The 15,154-nt window shown below is 39.0% G+C and overlaps 1 protein-coding gene across 6 annotated transcripts in view; it reads right to left on the bottom strand.

Moving 5' to 3' along the window:
- LRCH1 (leucine rich repeats and calponin homology domain containing 1) overlaps positions 1 to 15,154 on the bottom strand; it is a 230,572-nt gene that overhangs the window by 24,020 nt on the left and 191,398 nt on the right. For 4 of the 6 annotated variants that reach the window (XM_079778891.1, XM_079778886.1, XM_079778887.1 and 1 more), the window contains 2 exons: positions 7,638 to 7,747; positions 5,137 to 5,274 (listed from right to left, as the gene is read on the bottom strand). In XM_079778891.1, coding sequence (XP_079635017.1) covers positions 5,137 to 5,274; positions 7,638 to 7,747 — 248 coding nt within the window. Of the gene's footprint in view, positions 1 to 5,136; positions 5,275 to 7,637; positions 7,748 to 13,430; positions 13,536 to 15,154 lie in introns of all 6 variants that reach the window. The other 2 variants (XM_079778890.1, XM_079778888.1) reach the window with 1 other exon arrangement.

Genomic DNA, 15,154 nt, shown 5'->3' with positions numbered 1-15,154 from the left:
ATACTTTAGTTCACCTAAAAATACACCTTTTCCTATCAGCAATTCTATTTGTATATGAAGGGTTAAATTCAGCAGGCCAATTAAACTCCTTCCCATTAAAGCAATGAATTTAATTAGAAAGAGGCTACATCAAGATAAACAGCACTGAACAAGGTGGATGTTAAGGACTTAACCAAGAGCCTCTCACAAGAGTGCTGACCTGGTGAGGTGACTTCTGAGGTGTGTGGCATGGATAACAGGCACATCTTGATTCACATATTTTTATTTTTTACATGCTATGTTTTAAAAGCTTTACTGCTAAACTTAATATTCCACTATTAGTTCTTTTAAAAAGGGAGGCAAGAAGCATGAATAACTCCAACCGTCTACGTATAGAAGCAATGTTTTATAAAGACTGACCTTACCCTGCTAACAGCAACTAAGAGTGAAGCAACTCATTCCATCACTTAGGGGCCTGCACCAATCTTCATAAAACTAAATTTACACAGTATTTATTAATAAAAGGGACTTCCTCTATCCCACCCCTGAAAAAAAGAAAGAAAGAAAGCCTGCCTCCAGGTGGAACAATTTAATTTAAAGGCTAAACAAATATTCTCCATTCTGGCTAGAGAGGACATGAGGTCTGCAAAGATGGGTCAAGAAGCTGCTAGGTGGTTATGCCCACCCCTTGTATATCTTAGGACAAGACAGCTACATTCAGCCTCATGCAAAGAGAAGGCACAGAAATGGGTAATGTGATATGGGGATATCAGACGAATAGGTCCTGGCCCAGCACACAGGATACTGAGAGGCAGTTCTGACCCTCTTTTGCCTAATTACGATTTAGGGGAGTCTGTTCTGAAACTCCAAAGATGCTCAACATCATTCAAAATACTTAGGTCAGCCCAGTAAATCAATGAAAGTGTGCTTCAAGCTACATAAAGAAAATGTTCCATCTTTGGAAGTGAGAGAGCGCCCATTCTAAGATTGTTGCCTAGTATCAGTTAGAAAAGTACTTGCCGCAAATACAATAGTTCAAAGAATCAAAAATTACACCAACCTCGATGCCAGTGGTTAGCTTACCAAATTGTCAAAGACTCAGAAAGTCTATTTTAAGAGACTCTTAGCATCTATATTATAAAAGCCTAAGCACTCGAACAACTGGTCACCATGATGTGCACCAACTACCAGGGGGCAGATGCTCAATGCAGGAGCTGCCCCCTGGTGGTCAGTGCGCTCCCACGGCCCCTCCAACCTCCCTCGGCCCCTCCCCCCACTGGCCAACCTCCCGCAGCCCCAAACAGCCTCAATAGCTGGCCAGGCTGAGGGACCCCACCTGTGCACGAATTCGTGCACCAGGTCTCTAGGATTGACAATAATAGTGATTCTGTTTACCACTGTATTCCCTCAGTTTGGCATTAAAAATGGACAGTATTGGTTTCATGAATGAAAAATTAGCATGCTTAAAAAGCTGGCAATCACATGGATGGAAAAGGCTCCCATTCATGACTGATCAAGTGTTTACTATGTCTCAGATTCTTTATCTGGTGCTAAGGATGCACCTGTGAAACTGAAAGATACAACCCTCATGGTCACTTAGTTCTGGTCTAGTTCAAAATATTAACAAGTTCAAGAAAATTACAGTACAGTATGGTATAGGTCTTAGTTGTGGGGACGTTGTTATAAGAAAGGATAAAAAAAGGAAAACACTCTATCTCAGTGCTGAGTCAAGAATGGCTTGTGTCCTGTAAACACTACAGTAGAGAAGAAATGAGAGCTAGTGATGCTGCAGGTGAAGGATCTGGAGGCAGGGTGGGGAGCCGCCTTCTCGTTCAGAGAGCAGCCTCTGCAAATGCTGACGTAGAGATAGCACGCCACACGACACTGTGGCTTGGACCTTGTCGAAGAGGCTTTAAGATGCTCTCTGAAGGATTTTCGAAAAGTGGACATTTAGCAACCAGCTGCATTTCTAAAAAGGAAGCATAACATATGCTGTCGTATGTTACAATTACTAAAATGGATGTTTACGAAGAATTTTAGTGACCTGGGAAATATTTAGGTTTTAAAAATAAATTTTAAAAACAATTAAATATATATCAGATGCTCACAATTCAAAAAAAACTTAAATACAGACAGTGCTAATAGTATAGTAACCAAAATGTTTTGATTGTCTTTGGGTGATGATTTATTTTTCTTCTGCATTTCTCTATTTTTTCTTTTTTGCCAACTAGGCATTACTTCTCATATTTTCATTTAAAATGTTATTTAAAGAAGAGTAAAGGTGAAAAACCAAAGAATTGCTAATAAAATGTAGCATTTTCCTTAATAATAAACTATACAAATGCATATAGATACATGATTCATAGTGTCCTCTTACACCTTACAAAATGACAACTGTACATTTAAATTGGAAGCTGAGAAATCATAGGTTCTTTCTTATAATTTGGGAAAAATTATTTAAATGAGAATTTGGCACACAGCTCAGACAATATTATAACAGTTTGGATAAACTATTTCTAGTAAAAAATCCTAGAAAGTTTCCCATTGGATAATAGGACAAAATTTACTGCCCAGCCTAAGGCTGCTAGAGGCAGATTTGAAAGAGAAGACAAACTGATCATCCCCTTTCTCCCCCCGACCCACCTGTTCTCTGAAGCAAAAATGACCAAACTTTCCAAAGGAAAAACATGTTCAATAGTATAAAAGAGAAACTGAGAATTGAAATGGCATCATCAGCTAAGAGAACAGAGGAAAGAAATTAGGACAAATAGTGTCAATGTGAGGCTTTCCTGGAGGCCGAGGGAGGGCACAGATGGCTTCACAGCGGCTTTCCCCCAGTGCCCCTGCCATGTGGCCATTTTATGAGCACTGTGCCTTGGGATTAAGAAGTCTGAATTTTGAAAATTTGCTCTATTAACACTAATGATAAGAACGGCTTACATGTATGGGAATATCATATGTAGTACTTTATTTCATCCTCACAATATTTCCCATGGTAGGAAAAAGCAAGTTGAGTTTAAGAGGGGTTAAAAAATGTTTCCAAAGACATACAGCTTATGAGCAGATCTGGAATTTGAATCCAAAACCCAAGTCTTAGCCCTGACTCTTTTCCTGCCTTGTCTAAAGAACAGCAAATAGTGTGAACAGACATTCTTCTTTCTTCTCTACTTGTCTGAACCTAACATAGGCTTCCAGGACAAGCTGATTCCTGATTCTCCACCCTCATCTGACTGACCATAAAAGTGACTCCATAGTTCTCCTCTGGATGGTAACATGCTCTGTGTATACAGGAAGAGGATCTACTTGCCAGCTTTATTACCCCTACAGAGGGGACAAATATTTTTAGGGCATTAATGGAGTCTCACTTATTTTCACATTTCCCATCATTCCCCAGTGCATCCAATGTACCCTGGAGCACAGTGAATAATCAAGGAACTGTTGCATTAATGACGGCTGATCAGCTCTGCCTCGACATGTCACTAATGATTTTTTACACAGAGCCCACATTTTTTCAGAGCTATCCTAAAATCCCTAAAGATTAATAAAGAAAAGAAACCCCATTCAAGCCTTCTCACTGATAAATAACCCTTGGTAAGAAATGAATCTTTAGCACTAACCAGTTTGGCTCAGTGGATAGAGTGTCAGCCTGCGGACTGAAAGGTCCCAGGTTCGATTCCGGTCAAGGGCATGTACCTTGGTTGTGTGCACATCCCCAGTGAGAGGTGTGCAAGAGGCAGCTGATCGATGTTTCTCTCTCAACGATGTTTTTAACTTTCTATCTCTCTCCCTTCCTCCCTTTAAAAAATCAATAAAATACATTAAAAAAAAAGAAAGAAATGAATCTTTAGTCCCTAACGTCTTAAAATTAGCACCTCAATCAGTAATTTTGTAAATATGATTTGCTCTATATTTGAAATAAATTCATTTTCTGTAACTGACACATTTATTTTAAACTAGAGGCCCGGTGCACGAAATTCGTGCAGGGGTGTGTGTGTGTGTGTGTCCCTCAGCCCAGCCTGCACCCTCTCCAATCTGGGACCTCTCAAGGGCAGTCAGACATCCCTCTCACAATCCAGGACTGCTGGCTCCCAACCGCTCACCTGCCTGCCTGCCTGATTGCCTCTAACTGCTTCTGCCTGCCAGCCTGATCACCCCCTAACCACTCCCCTGCCAGCCTGATCGACACCTAACTTCTCCCCTGCCGGCCCGATTGCCTCTAACTGCCCTCCTCTGCCAGCCTGGTAACCCCTAACTGCTCTCCTTTGCCAGCCTGGTCGCCCCTAACTGCCCTCCCCTGCAGGCCCGGTCACCCCTAACTGTCCTCCCTTGCCAGCCTGGTCACCCCCAACTGTTCTCCCCTGCAGGCCTGGTCACCCCTAACTGCCCTCCCCTGCTGGCCCGGTCACCCCTAAGTGCCCTCCCCTGCAGGCCTGGTCCCCCCCAACTGCCCTCCCCTGCAGGCCTGGTTGCCCCCAACTGCCCTCCCTTGCAGGCCTGGTCCCCCCCAAATGCCCTCCCCTGCAGGCCTGGTTCTCCCCAACTGTCCTCCCCTGCAGGCCTGGTACCCCCCAACTGCCCTCCCCTGACAGCCTGGTCACCCCTAACTGCCCTCCCCTACCGGCCTGGTCGCCCCTAACTGCTCTTCCCTGCAGGTCTGGTCCCCCCCAACTGCCCTCCCCTGTAGGCCTGGTCCCTCCCAACTGCCCTCCCATGCAGGCCTGGTCCCCCTCAACTGCCCTCCCCTGCAGGCCTGGGTCCCCCCAAACTGTCCTCCCCTGCGGGCCTGGTCTCCCCCAACTGCCCTCCTCTGCCAGCCCGATCACCCCTAACTGCCCTCCCCTGCTGGCCTGATCAGCCACCACTGCCCTCCCCTGCAGGCCATCTTGTGGCGACCATCTTTGACCACATGGGGGTGGCCATCTTGTGTGTTGGAGTGACAGTCAATTTGCATATTACCCTTTTATTAGATGGAATATTCTCCCTTTTTACGGTGAAAATGTTGCTTCCTTCAGACTTACTCCTTTCTGCTTTTCTAGTGGTTTGGGGCCCAGCAGAGAGGATCTAAGCAGGCTCCTGGTGATCCCATCGGCATTGTTAGCCAGCAACACTGTCTCAAAAGAGTCTGTTTTATGTAAAAATTGGTTTCACTTTACTTACAACTGCTGGTGAGGGAACGTGGATGCTTGCAACAGATCGCGGGCGGATGTGATTGACCAGATGGCAGAGGACAACACCATCCATGAGTGCAGCCCCCAGGTCTTCGTGCAGGCTGACCTTGAGTCTCATCTCAATGCTCTGTGGGGGAATCAGGAAGTTTTGGTCAACGATGGACCATATATATATGGCAGTGGTATACCATATAGCAAAGGTGTGTAGTAGGCCGCACCATCTAGGCTTGTGTAAGTGTGCTCTATGATGTTCACAAAACAATGAAATTGCCTGATAACATATTTCTCAGAACATATCCCCACTGTTAAGCGGCCCATGACTGTATATGAGATGCTCACAATTTGGAGCATCTCATATATAGTAGATGCCAAAATGTTAACCCTTTGCACTCGCTTGCTTTTTTCTCGATTCCTTTATGCTAAGGCTAACCATGTCGAGTCACACTCGACATCCGAGTGCAAAAGGTTAACAGTGCTTGTCTTTGAGCAATGGGATAAAAAAGCATTTATTTTTCTTCAGCATGTCTCTATTTTCTCCAATTAGCATTATTTCTTATTATATTTTCAATTAAAATGTTATTTTAAAAAGGAAAAAAGTGACAACTAAAGGATTTCTAAAAGAATGTAGCATTTTCCCTGAAGAATTAATAAAATATGCAAATATGAATAGAAACATGATTGATAGTGTCCTCTTACACCTTATAAAATGATAACTGTATACTCAAACTGGAGGCCAAGGAGTCATAGTTTTTCTTTTGCAATTTGGGAAAACATATTAAACGAGAATTTGGTATACAGCTCCAACAACATTATAGCAGTTTTTATCTCATTTGTGAAAAATACTAGAAGTTTCGCATTGGATTATAGGACAAAATTTACTGTCCAACCTAAGGCAGCTAAAGGCAGATTTAAAAGAGAAGACAAACTGTCCACCCCACCCCCATGTTTTCTTAGGCAAAAAAGTGGTCAAACGTTAGCCATCGTCCCTGTCATCACAGAGCTGAAAATCTTCAATGTTACCCAGCACATGACTTCATGCTTGGTAGGAACTCAACTAGTTTTTCCATTAAATGACTGACTGAAAAGTTCTGACCAGTTTGGGAAATAAAGTGAGGATAACTTAAAACATCTTTAAATTAATGGAATATTACTATTAAGTAAATGAATAACAGTGCATTAGTTTAAAGTATACCTGAATTGAAATAATACTAGCTTTATACATATGCATTAAGTAGTTCTATTTACATTATCTTATATATTATATACAAAATCACACTATGGCAGATTGGAACTATTCTTTTAATACTTGAAAAAACTGACACTCAGGGATGTTAAGTGACTTGCCCAATATCAAATAGTCTGTAGGCAACCTGGCTAGAAACTAGCATTGTTTGCAGTGCTTCAAAGTCTATTTTTTAAAAAATACAATTGACCCTTGACCAACACAGGTTTGAATTGTGTGGGCCCACTTATATGAGGATTTTAAAAATATATATATTTTTATTGATTTCAGAGAGGAAGGGAGAGGGAGAGAGATAGAAACATCAACGATGAGAGAGAATCATTGATCGGCTGCCTCCTGCATGCCCCGTGCTGGGGATCGAGCCTGCAACCCAGGCATGTGCCCTTGACCAGAACTGAACTCAGAACTTTTCAGTCCACAGGCCAATGCTCAATCCACTGAGCCAAACTGGCTAGGGCAAGGATTTTTTCTGATAAATATGTATAGTACTGTAAATGTCTTTTCCTATGATTTTCTTAATAACATTTCCTTTTCTCTAGCTTACTTTGTTGTAAGAATACAGTACATAATACATGTTTAGTATGTGTTAATCAACTGTTGATGTTACCAGTAATGCTTCAGGTTAACAAGCTATTTAGTAGTTAAGTTTTTGGAGAGTCAAAAGTTATACTCAGATTTTCAACTGCTTTAGTGGTGGTGGTTGGGGGAGAGGTGCCCCTAACCACCATGTTGCTTCAATTCTGAAAATTATTACTCAATTATATAATACTAGAGGCCTAGTGCACAAATCCGTGCACCAGTGTGTTCCCTCAGCCTGGCCTGCGGGATCAGGCCAAAACTGGCTCTCCAACATCCCCCAAACTGTCCCAGATTGTAAGAGGATAAAGGCCAGGCCATGGGACCCCACGGGTGCATGATCGGGGCTGGGGAGGGATGTGGGAGATAGGCTTGCCAGGGAGGGACTGTGGGAGGGCTCTAGGGCTTGTCTGGCCCATCTCGCTCAGTTCCGATTGGCCGGACCCCAACAGCAGGGTAACCTACTAGTTGAAGCGTCTGCCCCTGGTGGTCAGTGCACATCATAGCAACTGGTCAACTGGTTGACTGTCTGCCCCCTGGTGGTCAGTGCACATCATAGTGAGCGGTTGAGCGGCCTTAGCATATCATTAACATATTATGCTTTGATTGGTTGAATGGACAACTGGACACTTAGCATATTAGGCTTTTATTAGATAGGATTTCTTGGGTACCTCACGGAGTTGTTCCACCAGTTCTTTTTCTTCTCTCATTTGTTCCATTTTCCTCCGAATTGTAAACTGTGGGTCTATAGATTCCAAATTTCTCTGCGGTCTTAGAAACACTATAATAGAAAGGAAAAAAAGCCTTTATGGAGTATCTAGAGTAGTTTGCCATAACACTATTCATATTTAAATTAAGCAAATGGTTTCTTTATTTATCCCAAATAATTCATTCACCACTCACAGAAATAATGGTAAAAATGTGACACCACATGAAAGCATGATTCAAATATTCTAAAAAAAAATTATATTTTAAAATTATACTGGGTTGTGTGACTAACAAAAGCTGTATTTTTTTGGTGGCAATAAATTGAATCCAGAAAAGAGCTTGGCTCATCTTCAGAGCCGGTCCATCTCACCCTCTGAAAGATTTCCTCCTCTCTCATTTTCCCCGTGCTTTCATTTTAAGTTTTCATTTACATTACACTCGAGGTTTCACATTCTATTCATTAAACTCAGAGAATCCATTTCACATAAGAAGTCTCTAGAATTGCTTTACATATTTAAAATAGCACAGATTAATGTTTTGTTGGCTAAAATTTTTCATAAGCTTGGGTTAAGAACTAAGTGATGATACACAGGATTATATGTTTGAGTGTGGAATGGAAAAATTCTGCCTTCTAGCATGCCACTGACCCTTACTTATATGTAGAATATTTTGTACCCTCTGTATTAGTCTTTAAAAGATGTTATCCTTCTGAAGTTTAGACTGGTGGTACGTGTGGTCTGAAAGGTTGGCGACCGCTGGTTTAGAGCATACCTTTTTTCTGCAGCCAGAGGCTTAACTCCTGTCAGAAGGGAGCACCACTGTTGGTTGCTATACTTGGAGGTCGTAATTTTAGGACCTGAAGCCAACGATAATCTCTTAACTGCCTCTAATCTTGCTAACTTTTCTAAAAGGAATCTATGGTCATCTCTAAAGAGCTAACTTTTTGGATATCCTGTCACTGGCATGATAGAATTTTTGTACTCCATACTCAACATGTAATCCTGTGTATCATCACTTAGTTCTTAACTCAGGCTTATGAAAAATTTTAGCCAACAAATCATTAACCTGTGTTATTTTAAATATGTAAAGCAATTCTAGAGACTTCTTATGTGAAACCGATTCTCTGAGTTTTATTATGACACAAAACCCAGAGGAGATTTAAACTTGAATTTTTTTTTTCCCTTGAGATTTTTATCCTATTAAGACTATCACCTTTCCAAGCACACAGAGGGAGCAAAGAGCTGGTAAGAGCCATATTTAGCTCCCCTTAGACTATGTATGTGTGTTTAGGGAGAAGGGTAGGGGAGCCCTTTAGGAAATTTTGGGCAGAGAACTCCAATTTTAAAAATCAATACAAGGCAGAAGACCGCATTGGCATGATACAATTCTAGTAATATCATCCACCATAATGTAAATAATCGACACTAATAAAAGGCTAATATGCTAATTAGACCGAGAGACCTTCCAGACGTCCTTCCGGACAAAGCCATGGTGGTGGGGCTGAGGCAGGCCAGGAGGGGAGGGCAGTTGGGGGCAATCAGGCCAGCGGGTGTGGCAGTTGGGGGCGAGCAGGCTGGTGGGGGGGGGGGCAGTTGGGGGCGAGCAGGCCGGCAAGGGGGGGGGGGGGGAGTTGGGGGTGAGCAGGCCAGCAGCGGGGGGACAGTTGGGGGCAAGCAGGGATCGGGCCTAAACCAGCAGTCATACATTCCCTGAGGGGTCCCAGATTGGAGAGGGTGCAGGCCGGGCTGAGGGACACACACACACACACCCCTGCACGAATTTTGTGCACCAGGCCACTAGTGTAGCACAAAAAGGTTATGCAACTATTATTCTATTTTGACAAACATTTCCTATGAGCCACTTTGAGTTATTCCAACTTATTCGTTTTTTTAGGTTGAATATTGTATACAAATATACTTTAAATAAAAAAATTAAAAACTCAAGTCCACTCCATAAAATCAATTATTCCATGCTCACTCAACAGAGCCATTTTAATCTCAATTTGTATCTTTGGACCAAACCATCTTATAAATGACTTTCGTTGTACTTCATATGTCTCAGTATTTTCTTTATAAATCAGTTCTAGAATTTTTAAATCATCATTCTAATGCTCTGTGAAAAACCAAAAGTTTGACACATCTTAATAGACCCTTGATTTAGAGTTAATGGAGAAAGGGGGTGATCTAATGTACATAATGTCTTCTGGAACCTCAGAGAGGAGTCAGCATGGGGCTGAGCCTCTGCCTCAAGCCATCCAAGGAAGTCACAGGCAAAAAGCTCCAAAAACACGCCACCAAAAGGCTGTTACCAAGGCCCAGGAAAACCAAACCCCACTTTCCAGAGCAATTATTTTAAATTATTTTAAAAACAAAGGCAAGACCGGAAAAGGAAGAGTAACCATCAGGGAGAAATGAGAACCCAGCAGGGAGAAATGAGAAGTTTACAGAGCAAAGGGAAATGAAGGAAAGTCTGACGAAATAGGAAGCATAGAAGAAACTGTAAATGCATTAAGCTTGCCCACACACCATACTGGGCCCAACAACAACAAAAAATTTCCATTTAAACACAGCAACCACAAGGGATATATACTAAAATGTAAAATCTAGAGATAATCCACACCCGAAGAAAAGAAGTCAACCAAATTTACCAAAAAAGTCAAGGAATATAGACAGAATTGAGCAATACCTAAACTAGCCAGCAAGGGGAGCCCAACACTATTTTAAAAAATCTAATGTTTGAAGGATTTTCCTTTGCCTTTTTTCCTGGGGACAGTCTTATATAATACTCCGTGTTTAATATTTCAATATGTTTTTATTGGCAGATTTCATTCAGAATACAAAACTATCAGGAAGTTAAATTAACCATAAGCTTTTGTTTAACAGCATACAATTCAAGTGTCAATGCCTTGTTGGAGCCCTGTGTGAGATAAAAGATATGCAATGGTGTCTAGGTTTTAATTTCTTGGCATCGCTTTTCATCTCAAATTCAAAATACAAAATGCATGCTTGGGTATCTGACTCTATGATGTTAATTAATCACAAAGTGTTAAAATACATTTGAACTGTGGATTTTTAAATGAACATTTCAAATGTACATAAAATTATTGCAAACCATGAATATACAACTACTACTAGTTTTTGAAATGGATTAATTACTGTGGGATAGATGAAAATTTAAAACAAAGTCTTTAGGCTAATAATAAATCTACAAAGCAGCTCTAACCAGTTTGGCTCAGTGGATAGAGCGTCGGCCTGCGGACTGAAAGGTCCCAGGTTTGATTCTGGTCAAGGGCATGTACCTCGGTTGTGGGCATATCCCCAGTAGGGGTGTGCAGGAGGCAGCTGATCGATGTTTGTCTCTCATCGATGTTTCTAACTCTCTATCCCTCCCTTCCTCTCTGTAAAAAAATCAATAAAATATATTTAAAAAAATAAAAAATATTTCCAATTTAAAAATAAGTAAATAAATCTACAAAGCACTTAAGTGCTTGCTTTTTTGCTGGGCTTGTTAGGAGAGAGTAATTCGAATTGGGACCATTATGATAGCTCTGATTATATTACCTACAATTTTTATTCTTTCATGTCATATTTATGTCTCTCTCACAGTACACATCATTTTCTCTCTTACTGTATAGATCTGTTTCTCTCCATTAAAAAGGAAGCACTCTGACTTCGTAACTTGCACAAAGAGTCCTCAATGAACAGCTGTAGAATGAATGTAAATATGATAGACAGGAGCCTTGGGCATGGCCCATCTCCATCTCTATCTAGCAATGTGACTAGACAGGTCACCTCATCTTTCTGGTTTTAGTTGGCTCATCAGTAATGATAGACATCCTACTGTTGCATAAGATGTCTAAACCTTTTCCAGCTTAAAAACAACAAAAAGTCCTTTGGTTTCAGATATCACTCTTAAGGAAATACCAAATCACACATAAATCTTTCATTCTAGGCTTTATCTCCTTTAAACAACATCAGACCTACAAATAGCCATGTTTTCTGAAAAAACAAAAATGCTTCCCCCTCTCTTTTTTAAGTAAAAGAAGTTTCCAAGGAAGTTTCCATTTAGCCCTCCTTAACTTTCAGAATTTAAAACAGAATAATATAAGGAGGGACTTTTGTTTTGTTGTGCAACCATACTTATTTTCAGTTAAAAAATTTAGAAATATATGAAATAATAAAATTCCTTTAATAACTAACCTGCCAAGATATATATATATATATATATATATATATATATATATATATGTGTATATATATATATATATATATATATATATATATATATATATGTATATAATTTCACATAAGACAACTGGAAAAGCATTTACAGTTGAATTTTGACCAGAAATCACAGCAAATGTTTTAAATACATATTTTCTATGTATTACATATATAACACACTTAGATTTTAAAAAATATTATTGTCCTGGCCAGGGCAGCTCAATTGGTTGGAGTGTCATCCCATACACTAAAAGGTCATGGGTTTGATTCTCAGTCAGGGCACATACCCAGGTTGCGGGTTCGTTCCCCAGTCGGGGTATGTATGGAAGCCAAATATGGATGTTTCGCTCTCTCTTTCCCTTCCTCTCTCTGTAAAATCAATTTTTAAAAATTAAAAAATAAATAATAAAAATTATTATTGGGAACTATATCTTCCTATTGTGTCTGCATTGTGCTGCTATCTCACATCTCACTTCTCTTCCCTGTAAATCATACTCTCCATTTCATTTGACATTACTTTTATCACTCTGTATGTATCTTGAAGTAAAATGTTTAAAATATGAACTAATAGAGACTCAACTATGTGGTATGTAACTCTAAATAAATTATATTTATTTTATTTTCATCTCTTAAGCTATTTAAAATATTTAGTGACATAAAAATATATCAAGTAGATGTCCTCAATTTTCATTTGAAGTTTGATTCTCAGGCCAAGTTACCATTCTTAAATATTATATAGATGAACTTACACTAAAAAAAGTAGAAGGTATTAAAAATCAAAATGTGCAAGTAATTTGCAAAAACAAAAAATGAGAAGGCAAATGAATTCTCTTCAATTTTAGAAATTTCTCAATGGTAACATTATTTTCAGCATGCCACCCTAGGATTAGCCATAGCACATTGTAACTACTTTAAAAATCTCATACAGGCCTGGTTGGCTCAGTGGTTGAGCATCGACCTATGAACCAGGAGGTAACAATTAGATTCCCAGTCAGGGCACATGCCTGGATTGCGGGCTCACTCCTCAGTGAGAGGCATGCAGGAGGCAGCCAATCGATGATTCTCTATCATCATTGATGTTTCCATCTCTCTCCCCTTCTCCCTTCCTCTCTGAAAGCAATAAAAATATATATTTTTAAATCTCATACAGAGAGCATAGACAATGAAAGACCAAAGTCTAAAAGTATTTCTTTCAGATGCAGGAGCAAGCATAGGTAATCCAAATGTGCAAACCCCAGATTTTTGTAAATAAGCAAACAAGCCAAAAAACTCAAACAGAAAAATAGAGAAGAAATTACTGTAAAGCTCTGTCCAAATTCAGAATATTCAAAATAATTAAAAGACGTTTGACAAACTGCTGGAGAACAATACACATGCACTTTTCTGGACTTCCCTTTCCAGGTTTACTCAATATCTCTTTTATCGGGCATGCAAGTGAATATAGCGCTATCTTTAGCTGCATAGAAATTAGTGCTCAATATATTAATTGGCTTATTAATAAGCACATGGAAGAAAAGGTACAAAGCCACCTACCATTGTCACTGTCTCCTTCAGATGGAACACTGTAGCTAGAGTTGTCCCATGTTTGTGCCTGTGTAAGTGTGTTGAAGGAGATAGGAGGAAGAGTGAGGGCTGGGTCTGCAGGAGAGCGAGAGAGCCGGTCCACGTGTAGTTGCACAAGGACCAGGAAAAACCAAGGGGCAGCGGCATTCCACAAACGGCACAAGGATTGTATGGACATGAAGTGGATTTCATATTATGGGATTTAATTTCAAACGTACAATATAGGAAAAGAATGAAAGATGGTGCATGGAATAAAAAGAATGATAAAAACTGAGTGTTAGTACTGATCAACCATATACTTTGCATGCAGTTAATATCATGAATCTTAATAGTTCCACAAGCCCACAGACTTTGAGTACTAATGAATCATGTCAGCAGAAAAAAAAGAGTACCCACAGATTATAGATAAAAAACAGGAGATCTACCAGATAACCTTTTCGGAGGCCTTCTAAATAATAATTTTAGCAAATATGATTCACACAAAAAATTTGGTTACATAGTACAACGTTAATATGGGTAGCTATATCTATTACTTAACAATAAAACTATTATAGAATCAGTGTTTACTATTGTGAATTTTTTTCACAAGGCAATATAAAATATCTCTTTAAAGACGTCTAAGTCTACTGGCATGTTTTATTGATAGGTGAATCTAGCCAACTCTTTGTTCAACACTTGACATACACACATCTAAATATTGTCTTCAATATTTGTTCATATAAAAACAATTATGGGTACTAGTAGAGTCTATTTAACAAAAAACCTCATTAACCAATAAATATCACTCAACTTCAAGCATTCTGAGTTGGTTATTTATGAAATTATAACATCTTTCTTTGCACTAAATATGCGTATAGTAATTATATGTTTAGGAAATACTTAAATGAACTATAACTAGAACATGTTATGCAGTTATAAGGCAGGGCCAGTAAAATAAATGGACATGGTTCTAGGACTATTTGGATATATACAGTTGTCTTTCTTTGGAGGAAAACACAGGAGAGAAAAAAATGTTCTTTGAAGTAAACTACCAATCTACTTTAAAAATATAAGTTCTTACTCCAACTTGCTGATTTGAGCAGTCTATGTTTATAACAAAGAAATCACATAAATCCATATACTGAACTTTAAAATAAAAATCATTTGGCTTTTAAAAGTTCCAAAGATACTCAATAAAAAAATATTTCTATCTTTTAAAATTATATCATGTTCAATTAAGGTTACTGTATATATTATTTTCTAGAAAATATGAAAGTACATACTTTAATATTTTAATATTATTAAATAAAATGAAAAAAAGCCCAATACATAATTCTAGTTTTATAAAGTTCCAAAATCCACTTGATGTTCTGAAGATAAATCAGCTTTATTTACATCAACCAAACTCCACCGAGCTTTCAACAACTAGAACAATTTCCACATTAGTTAGTCAGCATTATAGAAGGGTTGAAATTGGAGAGGAAATTGTCTTTGTTTTCTGCTATTCAAAATAAATACCCCTTTATTTTTCACCACTACAAAGAATTTGAAATGGTTTAACAGTACAAGTACAATGTTGATAAGCTGAGTTTTGATTCCATACAAGGAAATAAAAAAGTCACTGAGACAATTTTACAACTAAATTGCAATATTCAAAAGAATATTATTTTTTTAAGATCTATTCAACTTTTATTTAATCAATTAGAAAATATTTA

The sequence above is a fragment of the Cnephaeus nilssonii genome (assembly GCF_951640355.1).
Source record: "Cnephaeus nilssonii genome assembly, chromosome: 8".
In the NCBI taxonomy this organism is placed as follows: Eukaryota; Metazoa; Chordata; class Mammalia; order Chiroptera; family Vespertilionidae; genus Cnephaeus; species Cnephaeus nilssonii.
This window is presented reverse-complemented; position numbering and strand designations above follow the sequence as displayed.